At 44.5% G+C, this 20,254-nt stretch overlaps 1 protein-coding gene across 2 annotated transcripts in view; it reads right to left on the bottom strand.

Moving 5' to 3' along the window:
- Positions 1-14,833, bottom strand: part of adamtsl4 (ADAMTS-like 4) — a 164,142-nt gene extending 149,309 nt beyond the window's left edge. The window contains exon 1 of one of the 2 annotated variants that reach the window (XM_057834063.1): positions 14,023-14,833. In XM_057834063.1, the coding sequence (XP_057690046.1) occupies positions 14,023-14,027 (5 nt within the window). In that variant the 5' untranslated portion in view covers positions 14,028-14,833. Of the gene's footprint in view, positions 1-2,712; positions 2,910-14,022 lie in introns of those variants that run through there. The other variant, XM_057834062.1, reaches the window with a different exon arrangement.
- Between the last annotated feature and the right edge of the window lie 5,421 nt (positions 14,834-20,254).

The following is a 20,254-nucleotide window of genomic DNA, read 5'->3' as shown; positions in this document are numbered from 1 at the left end:
ATATTTTTGGGGACATATGAATATTATTTTTGTTGTCGTTGCACTATATGACAAAGATGTCCCATTGTATTTCACGATGGTTGGGAAGAAGAAATTGCCGGATTTCTTGATGCCAATAAATGGCGCGGTCCAAGCTGTGAATAAGAACGCCCGTGCGCACTCGTCTTTCTGCCATACATACATCCCATCATAACCAATCCATAGAAAAAAACAACGCAGAGTATCGCGGTGTACAGAGAGGGGTCGAACGGGTCGTGTTACACCATGATTAATAGGGGAAATGGTGATATATCGTGATACTTTGTATCCCAAAAGGTTATCGATATGCTCCTGCCAAGAATCGAGATATCGTTTTAAAAAGGAGTCAATGTCTAAAAAAATAATAATAATAAATAAAAATATTAAGGAACCAACAAGTTGCTACCAAAATCTTCTACCATAATCGTGTCTGTTAACTCTATTAAATGCATTAACGGTGCTCGACATCCAATCCATTTAGACTGGGAACATTCGTTCATTCGAAACCGGAGCATTTACGGTCATTCTGTCCGATTTTCAGGGCATTTACAGGTCACTTGCTGTTCATTTTAGGTCATTTACAGGTCATTTTCTGTTGAGTTTGAGTCACTGCCTATTCATTTGGGTGATTCCCAGGTCACTTCCTGTTCTGTAACTCAAAATAAACAGGAAGTGACCCGTACAATACCCCAAAATCAACAAGAAGTGACGGAAAATCAATGGGTAAATTACCTTAAATGGCTCCAAATTACTTTAATTAATCATTACCTGCCATTGGCTGCCACTGACGGCCATAGACGTTCAATCCGTTTGAAGTGGGAGGGATGGCAGCGAATGAACGGACGTTCATTCGCTGCCACCCTCCCACTTCAAATGGATTGGACGTCTACTATAGATAAATTCTTTCCAATTCCCAGCAGAAGCTTATTTTTCAGTTTGTTAGTTGTTTGTAGAATATCCTAGAATGATTTACTGACCAATGTATCGATAATTGTTGTCTCGCCATATCGTCAGATCATCGTTATCGTGAGCTTTGTATCGCAAATCGTATCGTGAGGCGCCAAGAGATTTCCACTCCTAATGATTAATAGAGGCGTGCGAAATTTCCGATTCTTAGATTATTCGCGATTCGGCCGTGGAAGATTCGAGAACGATTCACAAATATCCAAATTCCGATTATTGAATTGTACCAGGTAAAGCGGAAGTAAAACACAGTCAGCGCGGTCTTTGGAACGCAATGAGGAACGGACCGAGAGTAAATATCATGTTGAACTCATGCCGCTAGATAAAAAAACAATCATACCTGACTGCGGCCGACAGCCGCTACAAACAACGCCCAGTTGCTAGTTGCTACAAACATACGGCTACAGTAGATATCATATATATGTAGAACTAGATGGAATATGACAGACAACGTCAGTGTTAGAAGATGTATTATTGAACAGAGATGCGAAATGACAGCCTTTCCGGCATAAGTAAACAGCCGCCATCTTAAAGCAGTAGACCTCTCTTGAAGGCTCTGTTGTAGCGAACTTAATTAACTTTTTATCTAAAATACTCCTAAATCGGCAGAATCTTGTCTTGAATCCATCTTTGAATGATTAAATAGTTTTGAAACTTTGACAAAAGTAGACAGAAGGGAAATTATGGAATAACGGGAGCAATTTTAACAGTTGATTCACAACATTAAATTAATTGAATTTAGTTTAAAGCTGCTGATTCAGAATGGGGACTGGAGTTTACTGTTTTACTGTTATTTTTTGTATATTTGTTTACTGTTATATGTTAACTCGAAACTGAAATAGTAGTTTGGTTTAGCCTGAGAGGATTTTTGAACAATTTTGGAACTAATGTACAAAACATTACCAAAAAAAAAAAAAAAAAGGAGGGGGGTGCATCAATAATCGTTTTATAATCGAATCGGAGCCTCTGAATCGTAATCGAATCGTTAGGTGCCCAAAGATTCCCAGCTCTAATGATTAACCAATATTGATCCATATATAAGGCACATCGGATTATAAGGCGCACTGTGAGAAAATTGAAGGCTTTCGGGTGCGCCTTATAGTGCGGAAAATACGATAATCATGAACGCTCATTATGTATTTGTAGCCAATTTAGTTGGTTAATATAAGTAATATAGATACATACAGCATGTGTTGCCTTCATTATAAGGCATATTCAATGCCTAAAATTTATTGTGGCTCCAGTTAACTTTTTTTTCTGGTTTTTGCTCCAATATGGCTCTTTCATTATTTTGGGTTTGCCGACCCCTGCACAAGTAAAAACAGACAAGTGCGTTGGAACAAGTGTTTCAAAACCCATCCTTCAGTCTTGACATGCTCCCAAACGCCTCACTTCAATCCGAGATGGCCCTTTCTTTCCTTTCTATTCGCTCCCAAAAAGAACCGCAAGCATCACCGAGGCGTGCAGCCCGCAAGCCACACTTGAGTCCGGGTAATTGCTCTCCTCTAACCAGTGCGGTGCACCGCCTTCTCCCTCAGTCTCCCCGGCACAACAGAGCCGCCGAGGCCGAAGTAAAGACCCCCTGCGAGCCCCGCGCTACTGTGACACATTGTTCCAATCATCTCGCTGGAATTTGACGCCAGGAGAGGAGGCGACCATTTTAACAGCGACCCGTGCGCAAGCAGAAAAGTTTGTGCGTAAAAGCCACCCAAAACATTCTCGAGTGCGTACCTGAAGACAGAACCGAGCCGCATGCTCCACCAACTCCAGTACAGATGTTCAGTCCAGTTTGGGGATCGATTATCGGTGTGTGTGGAAAAGCAAACAATGAAGTGTCCAACTTCTTGTGCTCGCCTCTTCACTCTCCCTCTCCCTTTCTCTCTCTCTGTGCGTGTGTCCCCTTTCCTCCTGTCACTGCTCTCTTTCCCTGCCCGCCAATGTGCAAAGTGGGAAGTCTTCCGTTTTTTTCCCCCTCACATACACGCACACCCTCGGCCAGTCAACTTTTTTTTTATCCTTCTTACACACTGATTAGGATAGTTTTCTCCTCTTTGAGGATTAATTACCAGTGTTGTTAATCTTACTTAAAAAAAATAAAATAAAAATAAATAATAATAATAATTACAGTTACAAATTACTTCTCCCAAAAAACAATTGAGTTAGTAACTCAGTTGCCTGAATGTAAGAGTAATTAGTTACTTGGCAAAGTAACTAGTGTTACCTTTAATGTTTTTGGGTTTTCCATTCAAAAAACAAACAAAAAACCATCACTTTAACTTTCCCATATGGAAAAGAAATATAAAAAACATTTCGATTTCAGTAGTAAATTTTTATACGTCTCATACTTTGATTTACTCTTGAAAGTGGCCACTTTTGCATTACTTCTTATACAAAATATATCAAGGATTTGTGTATGAAACTAGTAAAATTTATTTATGTGGTATACAGTTTTGTTAATAACGGCATTAGAGTACAACGGCGTTACAAACGGCGTAATTTTTTTCAATAGACCCTACTCACTAACGTCACAGAATGACGTATCGCTGTATCCAGCCACCATATTGTCCGTCAGTGTTTATCCGTATTCGCAATGGTTTCAATTTGTCGTGCAATTTATAGTGCAATTCATGGAAGCCCCGGTGCTTTCAGACGCTGTAAACTCATTGGATGCGTTGCTTAAAAGGCGTTATGTGGAAAAGCTTCAGTCCATCCATTCGCCAGATCCATATTTGATGCCTAAATCGATATTTTTCGACCTTCTGTCTTCGCCCTCTCTGCCTGACATCTGCTACCCTGATATCTAAAACTATCTTGTTCACACAAAATCAGCCTATATTAAAGTTTGAAAAACTAAGAGCAGCACTCTAAGCAACATTACCCCGTGTGACCCTTTACTTCCAATTTTCTAAAATGGCGACAATCAATAAAAAAAAAGTTGACTGCGATGGCCGACGCTTCAAGGATAGGTGGATATTGGACTATTTCTTCAATAAAACACGCAACAACTGTGTCTGCCTCATTTGCAAAGAGACAGTCGCTGTTTTCAAAGAGTTTGATGTGACGCAATATTACCAAAAAAGACACGCTGACATGTACGACAACATTACAGGGAAGATACGCAGCGAGAAATTATAGCAACTGGAAGCTAGTTTAATTTCACAGCATTTCGCAAGAGCCCGAGTGTCGAAAGAGAACGCCACAAAGACGAGATTGTTGAAATAGTAATTAAAAAAATTATAAAGCAAATGTGACACACAGAAGGGCTTGCTAAAATTTGTTTAAATATATTGTTCTATGTAAATCAGCCAAGGTAGCCTCCCCGCATTTTTACCACACCAAATCTGGCCCCCTTTGCAAAAGGTTTGGACACACCTGTTTAACTGATGATCTGTAGACGACGCCAGCTTCTTTCACTTGGTACTAGCTAAATATTATTTAAAAAATAATGATGGTGGAAGAAATAAGCATCTTGAATTTGAAACTGTATGTTGTCGGCGATTAGCCTCGCAATGATCTTAATTGTGGTTGTCAGCCCAAAACCCTCTAAATATATATTAAATGCATCTTACCAGGTATAAAATGACTACTACATAATCTGTGGTGATCGTTTGGTGCCCAGTTTTCTCGTCGAATTGCAGCAGTCCATCTCGCTCTCCTCTCCGTGTCTCTCGGAATACGGTAGAACTTCAAGTCTCTCCGTCTATCTTCTCTGTTATTGCAACCAACCACCACACACGCCTTCACCATTTTGATTATTAATGTTAACGAGCAGAAAAACACGCCATAATAGGAGGAATTTACGTAGCGGTAATGCTTAAACCCGACAAGCTGACGGACAATATGGCGCGGAGGCGTGGTTGTGACGTCATGTGGGTAGGGTCTATAGTGTGTAATCCAATTAATTACTTTTCTCATCTTGGCAACGCCATTACCGTTACTGAGGCGGGAAAGGCATGCGTTACTATGTTGGTTGAATGACGTGAGGAAAGTCTGAGAGAGACGGACTCACGGAGATGAGAGAGCAGAGCAGGAGTGGGAAGGAGGCAAGGGAGTTGTGACGCCATTGCAAATGGTGGCTTCAACAATACCTGATTGTAGCATGTAGCCTACAAACTACGCCCACATGATGCTACGGTAGATATCACATAATATAGAACTAGATGCAAATGACGGACACGGCGGCATTAGCAACATGTATAAAGAACTAGATGCGTTAGTAAACTGCCGCCATCTTAAAGCAGTCGAGCTCTCAGAAAGGCTCTGTTGTAGAGAAACTTCCTTGCGAACCTAAGTGTTTTTATCTAAAATGCTCCTAAATCGTAAAAAATCCTGACTTGAATCTATCTTTAAATGATGAAACAGTTTTAAAACTTGTCAAAAGTAGACAGAAGGGAACTCATGCAATAAGGGGAGCAATTTTAACAACTTTAACGGTTGATTCACAAGATTAAAGCAGTAATGTGAAGTAAGGTTGGCCAACCATGTTTTTGAGTAATATCAATGGCTAAACAGTTATAAGCATATTTTCGTTTTTTTTTTTTAACGCAACCCTTCCAGATTCTTTGTTTAACCCATAGCAACCCCCCTTGACAACGAAAATGCTTTTCTTCGGCAATCTTCGGAAATCTTTGGAAATTGCGTCACACCGGGAAGTGCGAGGGAAGTCCGCCATAGAACAGTATTGTTTGTTGCATTGCTTCTCGGTAAGATGCCACGGCGGTGTGTGGCGATGTTTTGTTCTCACTCAAACGAAAAGTTGTATGAGTGGCCAAAGGATAGCAGGGCATGTAAATGGACATCTTTCGTTCGCACGAAGCGCATGAATTTCACGCCATCATCGAGTAGTGTTCTCTGCTCCAAACACTTCAAAGATGCCTGCTTCCTTAACCGGTCTGCTTATGATCAAGGATTTGCCAAAAAGTAAGTGTGATTTTTGGATAGATGACCGATGACTGTGTCAAAGCAGAGCTGCCAACTGTTGTGGAATGAACAGTATAAGCTAGCGACGTTAGCTGAAAGTTAACTCGTGGCAATCCCCGACCATAGTTGTTGTTGCGTTCGCTAGGTTAAGCGTGTTTAAACTGTGCTTCATCTACGATCTTGTCCGAAAGGGTTAATCCACTTTCAATCGGGAAAGGGGTGTGGATGTGCATATAAGCGGGTCGGCGTCGCGGTAATTCACGGTCACGTTGCCGTAAGAGACACACACCGCCGGCGAGTTTGTGCACATTTATTTGTATTTGTATTATGTATTTCCACCTTCATGCTTCAAGCATTGCATTGCATTTGTACGGTTCGGCGTTTCTTTCACAGTGATCGCTTGATAGCATTCCAGTTTGTGTTTTACTGTACGAGAGCCGCTGACAGGTGACCCCAACAAGCGAGTTGCTTTTAATGTCTGGCAGCGAATCAGCGAGCGCGCAGGTCACGCAGTGAATCATGGGATATGTAGTCTCGGGACAACACTGAAGTGGTGCTTTGTAATCTGTTCGCTTGTGTGAAAAAACTGCATTTCCTCACGCCATTAGACGCCACTTCCTCCCGAGAGCCCCGAGCTGTGTTGTACTGTTAGCTCCACGAGTTAATAAAGAAACAAAGTTGTCAGCACGTCGTGTGTTCGATACATTTGTAAACAAAAAGCTCATAATAAGACACTACGCACGATCCGTTTAAGAGACGCTGGAGTAGTAGGAGGCGAGGAGGAGATCAGCTAGAAGCAAAACTTCGTGGTCGAATGTGGCGGCAGTCCGCTATTATTATGTTTTCTTATTGTTGCCTCAATAAAGTGGAGAAAGCCATCAACGACTCATCTCCTTCTTCCCCCCCATCGTTTTTATATTATTATTTTATATGCACGAGAGCTGCCGGATCTGCCAAAATGAACATGAAGTCTGATGATTATTTTTTTTAACAATGTCATCAGATAGACAAAAACATAAAATTATGTGTAAATGCCTGCATCTTCAAATCATGAAAATAATAACAGCCTATATTTTACCAATCTTGTAATCTCGATGGGTCTTGTATCCATTCCATGTCAGGTAGTCTAGGCACATTGTTTGCATTCTGATTAGCGTCTGGCTAATACATGTTAGGTCCAACACAAAATTCCAACCTCCTCTTCTTCCTCCAAGTTTTCAAAAACTTGATCTCCTCCCTTGCGCTTGATCTACCGCTTATATCGCTGTTTGAATCATTGTTTGAAGGGCTTTGTATGGTGGCCGTATGTATAGAGCTGCCATCGCTGTTCCCGGTGTGACGTATCACTTCCGGGTTCGTCCCCTTTCAGGCTTGAACTTCGGAAACGCGATTATTTTGTCAAATATACAACATATTAATTATTTTTTCATGCTTTATTTGTTAGACAATGTTTAATTACTTTAATTGTGACCCTATTTGGCATGTTATGAAATTACTTCACATTACTGCTTTAAATGACTTCTACACATAGCAAAGGTTACTATCTAGTTATTGCAATATCTGCAATGCCCCTGTGTCTAGTTAAGTTTAGGGTAAAGTATTGGGCTAGGGCCAATTGTCCTAAAAACCTTTTAAACTTTCACATTGTATGACCTGATTTTTTTTTTTTTTTTTTTTTTTTTTAGGGTAAAAAGGGGGGGGAGACATGAAAATTCTCATCAGTTACTTTGCCAAGTAACTAACTACTATTACATTCAGGTAACTGAGTTACTAACGCAATTACTTTTTTCGGAGAAGTAATTTGTAACTAATTAATTATTCTTTAAAAGTAAGATTAACAACACTGGTGGTATATATGGCAAATTATATTTTCCATAGATATTTCATATAGGTTGTGAAGTTTTTAGCGTTGTTTTCTGCATGTAAATTATGCTTTCTTTATACTATAATTCATATATGTTCAATATATGCCATTTGATTACAACAAGAAATATAAAGATCAACTCCATGACCTGCTGGATTTTAACCCTGGTCTATTAAGTGAGAGGCTGATGTCTTGCAACCTAAGCTATTCAAGTTATGTTGAGTCACATGTATGTATGTATCGAATCACAGGAATGCCAAACAAAAATTAATGAATAGATAAAATTAAAATATAAAGGTATATACAGTATTTTTCGGACTATAAGTCGCAGTTTTTTTCATAGTTTGGCTGTGGGTGCGACTTATACTCAGGAGCGACTTATGTGTGAAATTATTAACACATTATGATATCATTTCACATGTTATTTTGGTGTTTTGGAGTGACACTGATGGTTTGCTAAACTTGTTAGCATGTTCTTTATGCTATAGTTATCTGAATAACTCTTAATAGCTATGTTACGTTAACATACTGGCCACGTTCGCATTTTGTTGTTCATGCATCATGTAACATTATCATACTGTACTTATTCAGCATGTTGTTCTATATTGTTTTTTTTATTTTAAATTGCCTTTCAAGATGAAATATCTGTTCTACGTGCTGGATTTTATCAAGTAAATTTCCCCCGAAAATGCTACTTATACTCCAGTGCGACTTATATATGTTTTTTTCCTCTTCATTGGGCATTTTATGGCTGGTGCGACTTATACTCAGGTGCGACTTATAGTCCGAAAAATACGGTATACACTCACCGGCCACTTTATTAGGTACACCTGTCCAACTGCTCCTTAACACTTAATTTCTAATCAGCCAATTAGATGGCGGCAACTCAGTGTATTTAGGCATGTAGACATGGTTTCATACAATCTCCTGCAGTTCAAACAGAGCATCCGTATGGGGAAGAAAGGTGATTTGAGTGACTTTGAACGTGGCATGGTGGCCAGAAGGGCTGGTCTGGGTATTTCAGAAACTGCTGATCTACTGGGATTTTCACACACAACCATCTCTAGGGTTTACAGAGAATGGTCCAAAAAAGAAAAAATATCCAGTGAGCGGCAGTTCTGTGGGCAGAAATGCCTTGTTGATGCCATAGATCAGAGGAGAATGGCCAGACTGGTTCGAGCTGATAGAAAGGCAACAGTGACTCAAATAACCACCCGTTACAACCAAGGTAGGCAGAAGAGCATCTCTGAACGCACAGTACGTCGAACTTTGAGGCAGATGGGCTAGAGCAGCAGAAGACCACGCCGGGTGCCACTCCTTTCAGCTAAGAACAGGAAACTGAGGCTACAATTGTCAGGCTGGACTCAAGGCAGGACTCAAATGCAGAATTTTCTTCGTTTTCAAAAAAAAAAAATTTTTAACAATGTCTCTCTCAACGTAAAAACAAACAAGGCAGGTTGTTCAACAAAAATTCACTTCACCAAGGAAGGCCAAAACATTTACCAATAACAAAGTAGCAAACAAACTCAAAATGCTTACGATGGATTCAGGATTGGACAATATAGCACAACAAAAGGTCACTTCACTGTGGAAGGCAAAAATGTTATCATAAACACAAAGTAGCAAACAAACTGAAAAATGCTTACACAAGGTTCACGATCTTTGGCTGTGGACAAACGTGGGCTTGGGTGACACGACGGCAGATGATGACACTCTGGCACAAGACAAAGGGGAGACTGACTTTATATACACACAGAAGGTAATGGGGAACAGGTGGAACCAACTGGTGATTAGGGAGGACATGAGAAAGGGCAAGTGCTCTGAAACAAGGAGGAAAAGACTTACAAAATAAAGCAGGAAATGACCATGACAAGACAAACCTCACCACAGTGTGACAACAATTTGCACAAGCTCATCGAAATTGGACAATAGAAGATTGGAAAAACGTTGCTTGGTCTGATGAGTCTCGATTTTTGCTGCTACATTCGGATGGTAGGGTCAGAATTTGACGTCAACAACATGAGAGCATGGATCCATCCTGCCTTGTATCAACGGTTCAGGCTGATGGTGTAATGGTGTGGGGAATATTTTCTTGGCAATCTTTGGGCCCCTTGGTACCAATTGAGCATCGTTGGAACGCCACTGGAACGCCTGAGTATTGTTACTGACCATGTCCATCCCTTTAGGACCACAATGTACCCAACTTCTGATGGCTACTTTCAGGAGGATAATCCGCCATATCATGAAGCTGGAATCATCTCAGACTGGTTTCTTGAATATGACAATGAGTTCACTGTACTCAAATGGCCTCCACAGTCACCAGATCTCAATCCAATAGAGCATCTTTGGGATGTGGTGGAACGGGAGATTCGCGTCATGGATGTGCAGCCGACAAATCTGCACCAACTGTGTGATGCCATCATGTCAATATGGACCAAACTCTCTGAGGAATGCTTCCAGCACCTTGTTGAATCTATGCCACGAAGAATTGAGGCAGTTCTGAAGGCAAAAGGGGGTCCAACCCGTTACTAGCATGGTGTACCTAATAAAGTGGCCGGTGAGTGTATATGTACGTATATACAAATGAACGAACGTCAAAACGGTTTGGACATCTATCGCTGTCAGTGGCACTGATACAATGTAATGGATGGATCTTATTTGAGGTCCTTGGACCTGTGAGTTGGTCGCGCCAAGTGCCGTCAAACAAATCATTTGTATGATGGTGAAGTGAAACTACCAGCTGTAAATTATGATCACCAACGGGAAGTTAATACAACTTGGCCTTGTCAAGTTATATTGGAAAAAATAGACATTGTTTTTGCCTAATTCATTCTGTGACCACACTTGTAACTCAAAAACATACTTCAAATGATCTTTTCTTTTGGAAATGAATAGAAGTGCTGTTGATCTGTTAAAACATCTGTTTATCATATTTTTATGGAGCACTCATAATATTTTTTATTATAAGCATCAATGCTCATTATATGGTACCTGAGTAAATCCACATCATTTGATTGGTTGTTTGATTATTTTCCCTATTTGAAAATGATTTCAAAAGGTCAAAAAGCCTAATTTTTGGGCTTGTAAAAAATAAAACCTGACGTCACGTGAAATTTTGGAACATTTTTGACTTGGGTATAAAATGTGGAAGGAGATACAGTAGGTGTCAAAGTATTTGGAGCAATAACATACAGCGTGCGGTTGTCAAAGCATTCCCACAATCATTAAAAGGCCAAAATGAATATACCAGTGACGCCCAGGATGAGTTTTCTGCGAACTTGGGAGCCCAACTGTATGTGTGGGGTAGGGGTGCGGCGTAATGAAGGGATTACACAACTGTCTCTGTGTCTCTCCCTTACACACATGCACACATACGCACACGCCAACACAGCGGGCCCTGCCTCAGCTATCATAACTCTCCAGTTCATCCTAAGAAAGCTCTATTGTGCTGGCTCGCAATGATCGCGGCTCATGATCCGCTCTTGGTCGGAAGCGGCATCTGTGGCGCGGCGGGGGGGAACAAAAAGTTTTGTGGGATACCATAGCGCTAATGTAAACATGAATGTCATGCAACAAACGGGGAAGGGAGGGAGGGAGTTTTATATGGCTATGCTGTGTTACTTCCAGAATGTCATACATGGTATAGAAGATACGTAATGTATACGACTGTCAGTGAGTTTTGTTTCAGTTTGACCTTTGGTGTAATAACATGATCAACATTTCGAGTTAGAGTAATAACATTTATTGTAAGTTACCATGGGAACACACTGCTAATGCCAGTAATGTTTAATTAGAGTTAAGCAGCAAAATGTAAATGCTGAATTTAAGTGTGTTTGTGTGTGGTTGCGGTGTAAGAGCAGATGTGCAAATGGCCACCACCCAAAGTGTTGACACTATTTTTATTTGTTTGTGATTGCCCAACATTCCCCGTGAGTCACAACAGGTTCCTTTTTTACTGCTGTCTTCATTTTAAAGCACGCTTTCCAAGACTGAAGAAAAAAATGGATCAGTCAGAAAGATAAGGTTTTGGTTCAAATATTGTGTAGTAGTGGGACAAATATAAACAAGGATTTTCTTTTCAAGGCAAGATGCTAGTTGAGCAACTTTGTGGTCATAAACGGGCCAACGGAGAGAAAGTTCAAAGGTCCCAGTGCCTGTTTCATGATTATATTTACAGAGGAGCCTCTATGTTATCCCAGTTGACTGCCAATTCATTTGCAAGGAAACTTTTTTTTTTTTAAAGTTAACATTAACAGAATAAAAATAACCGTACACACGCAGTTTTATAACAACATTCTTAAATATATTTACTTTTACTGATGTCTGATGAATTAACCTTATCTTAAAGGGAACCTCAGACTTAAAGTACGTATGACAGGATGAAAAAAGTCTTAAATAGCATTATTATGTGAATTAAAATCATATTCTGAGACGATTCGACTATATACAACAGTTTGGCAAAGCGCAGATGACAAGAAATTTGTCTTTTAATCTGCCGTTTAGCCCCACCTGCTATTTTAGCGCTCTAGCGTCCCCAACAGGAAGATGATGTCAGCAGGGTCATGGTTTCATCTGATTTAGAATTAAGCCCATTGAGGGGAATTATTCAGAACGAGGGAAATGCGACCAAGAGAGTCGAAAAATGTCATTGTTTTAACCTCTCTACTCCAATATTTTTACAGGATATTCTTTTTATCTCAGTATTTTTCCCCAAGTGTTAATTAAATGGTATAGTCATGATAAATAACAGTCTTGTGCTAAATGGAATATGAAATATTAAAAATGCATTTATTCAGTACGACATGGCAAAATTACTCCATAATGGCCAAAACGGTCTGCTTCTTGCACTTTCTCGAATGATATTTTATGCCACCGGAGTTAGTCCAGCTTTTGTCATTTACCTGCCCCGGCTTCGGAGAGTGTAAACAAACCAGGAGGCGTGACAGACAGTCGACATGCTAACCCGAACCGAGTGATGTTTCAAAGTCTTCTAAGCGAAAAATCACACAAAACCACCCCGGATCATGTCACACCGCGGCGGGGTTGTCGTTTGTCAACGTCGATCAGCAACCCGCCCGGCGGCGAGCAAGTTACAGCTCGTCGCTCCCCTGCTGCGGGCAGGAGAGCTCATTGTTCCTCTGCTGCGGGCAGGAGTGCTCGTTTGTCGGAGAAGCAGCTGGAGCACGACCGTCGGATAAACCAGCCAACGTCAGAGGAGCACGTAGCTGCCACATGGTCGACACGAATATGGCGTAAATTAATGCTTAAAAACACGGCGAAGACGTAAACAGTGAGAGAGCGGCATGCAGTTGTTGTGTGCAGCTAACAAGGCAGGATGTGTCTGAGGAGAACTTTTCTACATGTGCGTCCATGATCAAACGTAAGTAAATATTCCTTTATTTAAAGAAAGTTTGTAGTGTGTTAGGTCCTCTTCCCCTTCCTTCTGAGACATGCCCACCTCCAGCAGGTGTGCATGTTTTTAATGATTACAGGTCAGACGAGTGGAGCGGCCACACCTGAGGGCAATTAACATCAGCCAGCTTTAAAAGCCAAGCAGACGCTCCACCTCGTCGCCCGATCAACTTGTCTGGTTTCGCCGTCAGTTGCTTCTCGCATTCTTTATATGATATCATTGATTCCCGGCTCACGATTACTTTGCTCTCGCCCCAGGTCCTGTCTTCTGCGCGCTCCTTGTCGGATTCTACGCCTGCCTCCTTCCGAGCTTCCACGCCTGCCTCCTTCCGAGCTCCCACGCCTGTCTCCTCCCAAGCTCCCACGTCTCACGCCGGCTCACGAAGCAACCCCCATCCGCCACGTTATCTCTGGTGTCTGTAAATAAATATTACTCACCGCAACCACCGTGTGTCTGCACTTAGATCCCTCCTCGTCGCACACCCTAACAGTTTGATCGGGCCATAATGGATCTCGCAGACAAACCCACCGGCTCACCCACGTCACTCCGAGACCACCACCAAGCCATTGACTTCCTCTTCCATAAGGTAACGGACATTTCCCACTCACTCCAGGCCATACAAGCACAACTCTCCCCGCCTCCCCTTCGCCGCGCCGCCGCCTCGCCAAGCCACGTTCCCGTAACTAACCTGGTGTCATCAGCTGCAGACCGGGAGCCGCACGTTCCCGCACCGGCACCTTACGATGGAAACCTCGGTACGTGTCGGGCTTTTTTGGTCCAATGCAGCCTTGTTTTCGAACTACAGCCGTCCATGTATCAAGGGGACCGTACAAAGATTGCTTACCTCATCGGCTGCCTTCGCGGAGCGGCTTTGGAATGGGCCTCTTCAATATGGGAGCAGAGTTCTTCCGTGTGTGTGTCGTACTCCCGCTTCACGAAGGAAATGCGCAAGATCTTCGATCATCCAGTCCGTGGCAAAGAGGCAGCCAAGCGGCTAATGTCCATTCGCCAGGGGCCTCGGAGCGTCGCCGAATTCTCGGTTGAGTTCCGGACGCTGGCCGCGGAAAGCCGGTTTAATGACGCGGCTCTCCAGGAAGTGTTCACCCGCGCCTTGAACGAATCCCTCAAGGATGAATTGGCCACACGGGACGAGCCCAGTTCCTTGGAAAACCTGGTTCTTTTGGCAATAAATATTGACAATCGCTTACGCGAGCGAGAAAGGCAACGCAGAGAAGAGCTGGACGCCACACGCAAAATCTTCCCTGCCCTTCCACTACTACCGCCACTTCCTGCCCAGGCAGCTGACACTGTGCAGGCGAAGTCGCCCCCTTCTGACAAGACTGAGCCAATGCAGTTGGGCCGCACAAGGCTGTCCCTGGAGGAGCGCACACGCAGGTATAAGGCTCAGTTATGCATTTACTGCGGTGAGGGAGGGCACTTTATTCGTGGCTGTCCGGTGCGTCCGGGAAATGGCTCGCCAATAGAGGAAGGACTATTGGTGAGCCACATGTCTCACAATTCTTCACGCAGACTCCAGCTCACAGCCACCCTCTCCAGGAAGGGCCAGTCTCACACAGTCACCGCCCTAGTCGATTGTGGTTCGGACGAAAATTTTATTGATGAAGGCCTGGCAAACCAGTTGGGGCTGTGCACGCACCCACTTCCTGCCCCGTTAAGGACCACAGCACTGGACGGACAGCCCTTGTTTAACGTGAACCGACGGACTGAGGCCGTCGACGTCATCCTGTCAGGCAACCACCGAGAGGTGAGCTCCTTTTTGGTTTTTAGTAGTCCTCGAACACCGCTCGTCCTTGGTCTCCCATGGCTTAAAACTCATAACCCCTCCATAGACTGGACACACCCTAAGGTAACTGCATGGAGTGACTACTGCCATACTCACTGTCTTAAATCTGCTCTAGTGCTGTCTGGTCCGGTCCGGGAATTGGGGCCGCCCGACCTGTCTGCGGTGCCGGAGTGCTACCATGACCTTGGGCAGGTATTTAGTAAGGATCACGCGCTGTCGCTTCCTCCCCACCGTCCTTACGACTGCGCCATCAACCTTCTTCCTGGAGCGACTCTCCCCAAGGGTCGTCTTTATAACATCTCGCTTCCAGAGAGGGAGGCGATGAAGTCGTACATCACCGAGTCCTTAGCCTCGGGTATTATTCGCCCGTCCTCCTCCCCCGTTGGTGCGGGGTTCTTTTTTGTGGGTAAAAAAGATGGAGGCCTAAGACCCTGCATAGACTTCCGTGGCCTGAATGAGATCACCGTTAAAAACAAATACCCTCTTCCGCTGATGGATTCTGCGTTCACCCCCCTCCAGGGCGCTACGATTTTCACGAAGCTAGACCTACGTAGTGCCTACCACCTCGTCCGTGTTAAGGAGGGCGATGAGTGGAAGACTGCCTTCAACACACCCATCGGTCATTATGAATATTTGGTTATGCCATTTGGGCTCACAAATGCCCCTGCTGTCTTCCAGAATTTGGTTAATGATGTACTCGGTGACATGATTAATAAGTTTGTGGTGGTCTACTTGGACGATATTCTGGTGTTCTCTCCCACACCACACGAGCATGAGAACCATGTTCGTCTAGTGCTCCAGCGGCTCCTCGAGAACAGACTGTATGTAAAGGCTGAAAAATGTGAGTTTCATGTTCCAGAAACTGCCTTCCTTGGCTACATTGTGGGGCGTGGGAAGCTGCGGATGGACCCGGCAAAAGTGACTGCTGTTCTGGACTGGCCTCGCCCCTCTGACAGGAAGCAACTACAACGCTTTCTCGGTTTCGCCAACTTTTATAGGAGATTCATTCGCAATTACAGCCGGATCGCAGCACCCCTCACGGCCCTCACCTCCACCGCAAAACCGTTCCTCTGGTCCGACGTTGCAGACGCCGCTTTCAGCGAACTCAAGAGTCGTTTCACCTCAGACCCCGTGCTGGTCCACCCCGACCCGTCACTCCAGTTCATTGTGGAGGTTGATGCCTCGGAGTCGGGCGTGGGTGCGGTGCTCTCCCAACGCCAGCCCACTGATGGCAAAATCCACCCATGTGCCTTTTTCTCCCGCAGGCTCTCACCCGCTGAACGCAATTACAGTATCGGGGACAGAGAGCTCCTAGCAGTAAAATTGGCTCTGGAAGAATGGCGTCACCACCTGGAAGGCACACCACAGCCATTCCTCGTGCTCACGGACCATAAGAACCTAGAGTACCTCAAGGCGGCTAGGAGACTGAATCCACGACAGGCCAGGTGGGCTTTGTTTTTCTGCCGTTTTGACTTTGCTCTTTCTTACATCCCAGGCTCCAAAAACACAAAGCCCGACGCCCTGTCTCGTCAGTTCCAAAGCATTGAACCTAAGGAGGAACCCGCGCCGATTATTCCTCAAACCCGCTTCCTGGCCTCCGTGGAATGGGAGATCGAACGCAAAGTAAAGGATTCCCATGGTGAGCACCCAGATCCTCGAGCCGGTCCCCAGTCTAGCCTGTTTGTGCCCCAGGGTCTCCGTTCCCAGGTCTTGGAGTGGGCTCACTCATCCCGGCTGTTCTGCCACCCCGGCATCCGTAGGACATTGGCTGTACTACGCCAGCGGTTCTGGTGGCCCTCCATGCCAGAAGATACTAGATCCTATGTCCTAGCCTGTACGGTATGTGCGCGCAGCAAAACATCAACCAAGCCCAGCTCTGGACTCCTTCGCCCACTACCTGTCCCAAGCCGACCCTGGTCCCACATAGCCCTGGATTTCGTCACTGGTTTGCCCCCTTCCAAAGGAAACACTGTAATCCTCACTATAGTGGATAGATTCTCCAAAGCCGCTCATTTCATTCCCCTTCGTAAACTTCCGTCAGCCACGGAAACTACAACCCTGCTCACTAACCATGTCTTCCGTTTGCATGGCATCCCGACAGATATAGTCTCCGACAGGGGACCCCAGTTTACTTCCCAGGTCTGGAGGGCTTTCTGTGCGGCCCTGGGCGTTGGCGTGAGCCTCTCCTCCGGTTACCACCCCCAGACGAATGGACAGTGTGAGCGTACCAACCAACAGCTCGAAGCAGCCCTCCGCTGCACCACTCAAGCTCACCCCAACACCTGGAGCGATCAACTGCCCTGGATTGAATATGCGCACAACTCCCTGCCGAATGCCTCTTCAGGTATGTCACCATTCCTGTGCTCCTTGGGGTACCAGCCCCCATTATTCCCATCCCAGGAAAGTGACATCGCCGTCCCGTCTGTCCAAGACCATATCGACCGTTGCTCCGGAATCTGGGAACAGGCACGCGCAGCGCTCCTCCGTGCCTCCGGGAGATCCCGTGCCCAGTCTGACCGTCACCGTTCGCCCGCGCCGGCTTACACTGTCGGCCAAAAGGTATGGCTCTCGTCAAAGTCCTTGCCTTTGAAGACTGAGTCGGTGAAGCTTTCCCCGCGGTTCGTTGGGCCCTTCGAAATCACGAAGATAGTGAACCCCGCCGCTGTGCGTCTCCGGCTCCCGGCGCATTACAGGGTCCACCCCACGTTCCACGTCTCCCTCATCAAACCGGTGTCCTCTAGTCCTTTGGCCCCCCCTGTTCCGCCCCCTCCGCCGCCTCTGTCGGTCGACGGGGATCCGGCCTACCGGGTGGAGCGGCTTCTGGATGTCCGCCGCCGTGGCCGTGGGCTCCAGTACCTTGTTGACTGGGAGGGCTATGGCCCGGAGGAGCGGTCCTGGATCCCTGCCCGGTGGGTGCTGTCGCGGGCGCTCATCCGGGACTTCCACCGCACCCATCCGGGGCGTCTCCGTCGGGCGCCTGGTGGCGCCCGTAGGGGGGGAGGTCCTGTTAGGTCCTCTTCCCCTTCCTTCTGAGACATGCCCACCTCCAGCAGGTGTGCATGTTTTTAATGATTACAGGTCAGACGAGTGGAGCGGCCACACCTGAGGGCAATTAACATCAGCCAGCTTTAAAAGCCAAGCAGACGCTCCACCTCGTCGCCCGATCAACTTGTCTGGTTTCGCCGTCAGTTGCTTCTCGCATTCTTTATATGATATCATTGATTCCCGGCTCACGATTACTTTGCTCTCGCCCCAGGTCCTGTCTTCTGCGCGCTCCTTGTCGGATTCTACGCCTGCCTCCTTCCGAGCTTCCACGCCTGCCTCCTTCCGAGCTCCCACGCCTGTCTCCTCCCAAGCTCCCACGTCTCACGCCGGCTCACGAAGCAACCCCCATCCGCCACGTTATCTCTGGTGTCTGTAAATAAATATTACTCACCGCAACCACCGTGTGTCTGCACTTAGATCCCTCCTCGTCGCACACCCTAACAGTAGTGTATACTTTGTAATCGCTGTATTCGCTGCCATTTTTAACTCAAAGTTGCCATTTCTGATGGGATCGAAAATTTGACACAACACCAGACACACGAAGAGGGCAATAACCCGAGTATAGCGCTCCCCCGGCATTCTGGGGGGGCGACAAGCCGCCGATTGTCGGCCGAGTGGCATTCTCGGGGAACAAGGAGCATTTCAGCCACAAAATGCAAGCCACCTCCGTATTAAAACATGTGCCATGATCCCAGTATTTGACATAATACACAACACGATGTTTACTCACTTCCTCATAAGTCCAATGGTCCCACAGTTGTCGCACACTTGTTTTGGCCAATCTCAGGTTGAACGGGAACTTTCTGAAACCCCAAAAGGCTCACACGACTCTATGGTGCAGCTACAAAAGCCTGCAGCCGTTTGGCTGGCGTGATGCGAAAAATAAATGAATTAATCCGCGAAATCAGCTGAATCCGCAGTCCATCTCCGTGCTATAAAGCAATGCTGTATTGTAAGATGCTAACCTGGGTGACATGACATTCGCATTTCTTCTAAAGCCGAGACTGGAGCTGGAAGTCACTCATTTTCATGGTGCGGGATTAAAAAATTGAATATATAAAACGATCGCTTCCACACACATCCAAGCGGTCGGTAACACTTTATAATAACTATCCACACTTTATAATACCTATCCGTTTTACTAGTTAATAGATCATTAGTAAACTGTTGATAAATGATTAATTGTTGATTTGTGAAGTATTTGTTAACAGTTTGTTCAGCATTTACAGGGTGTTCTTAACCTGAAACAGTTTGTGTAGAAACGTTTCAAGTTTTTGTCTGTAACGTTTGGCATTTCTATCTTTTCAGGTTAAGAAATGCCGTTCACTTCAAAAGAAAAGGCATTTTGATATGGCATTTTGCAGGCAGCGCTCATGTTGCACATTTATTAAAATATGCCATAGAACCAACAAATATTTGTACTTTTCTTTGTATATTTAACCAATAAAACTTATGACCTTCAGCATAAAGTGTATATAGCTTAATTAAGCTCCATCAACTAGCATCGGCATTTAGAATGGGGTCAACCATATTGGAACACCCAGTAAATGCTTATCAAACTGTTAACAAATACTTCACAAATCAACAATAAGTCATTTATCAAGTTTACTAATGATCTATTAACTAGTAAAATGGATAGTTATTATAAAGTGTTACCAAGCGGTCCATTTCATTCAGGAGCATAAATCTCCGCGTGAAATATGAAATAAACATGCTTTTTGGTGTCATACGCACTTTAAAGACTTGTAGGCTCTGGTAAGCCAAAATTGTTTCCTCTACTAACATATGTTACTAGAAACACATAAAATATTGCCATTGATTTAAAAATCTATAATATTTAGTACATATTTTGACCTCCGGAGGGGGCCATGTTTTATGCGCGCAATGGACGCTCGGGGTGATAACGTAGTTTGTCACGGTCACTAGACGAACACTACCGGTGTTCTGCAATTCCTTCTAAGCAGCAAAACATCCAACACATTCGCACATCGGTTAAAGTGGAGAGTATTTACTATTTATGTTTTCATTGAGTCTTTTATTAACTTTTCATTGCCTCAAAATAATTTTTGCATGTGTTTCCCTCTTATACTTTTAAGCATTGTGTTTTCTTGTGGTAGCTTTAAAGCAGATTGTTGATCTGCCGTTTAGGTATTTTGTTAATGCATCTTTAGTATATTCTCTCTGTATGCATCTAAAAAAAACAAGCTGAAGGCGCATGGTAGTACTT

The sequence above is a fragment of the Corythoichthys intestinalis genome, chromosome 4 (genome assembly GCF_030265065.1).
Source record: "Corythoichthys intestinalis isolate RoL2023-P3 chromosome 4, ASM3026506v1, whole genome shotgun sequence".
In the NCBI taxonomy this organism is placed as follows: Eukaryota; Metazoa; Chordata; class Actinopteri; order Syngnathiformes; family Syngnathidae; genus Corythoichthys; species Corythoichthys intestinalis.
Note: the sequence above shows the minus strand (reverse complement) of the source record. Positions and strands in the feature narration are given on the sequence as shown.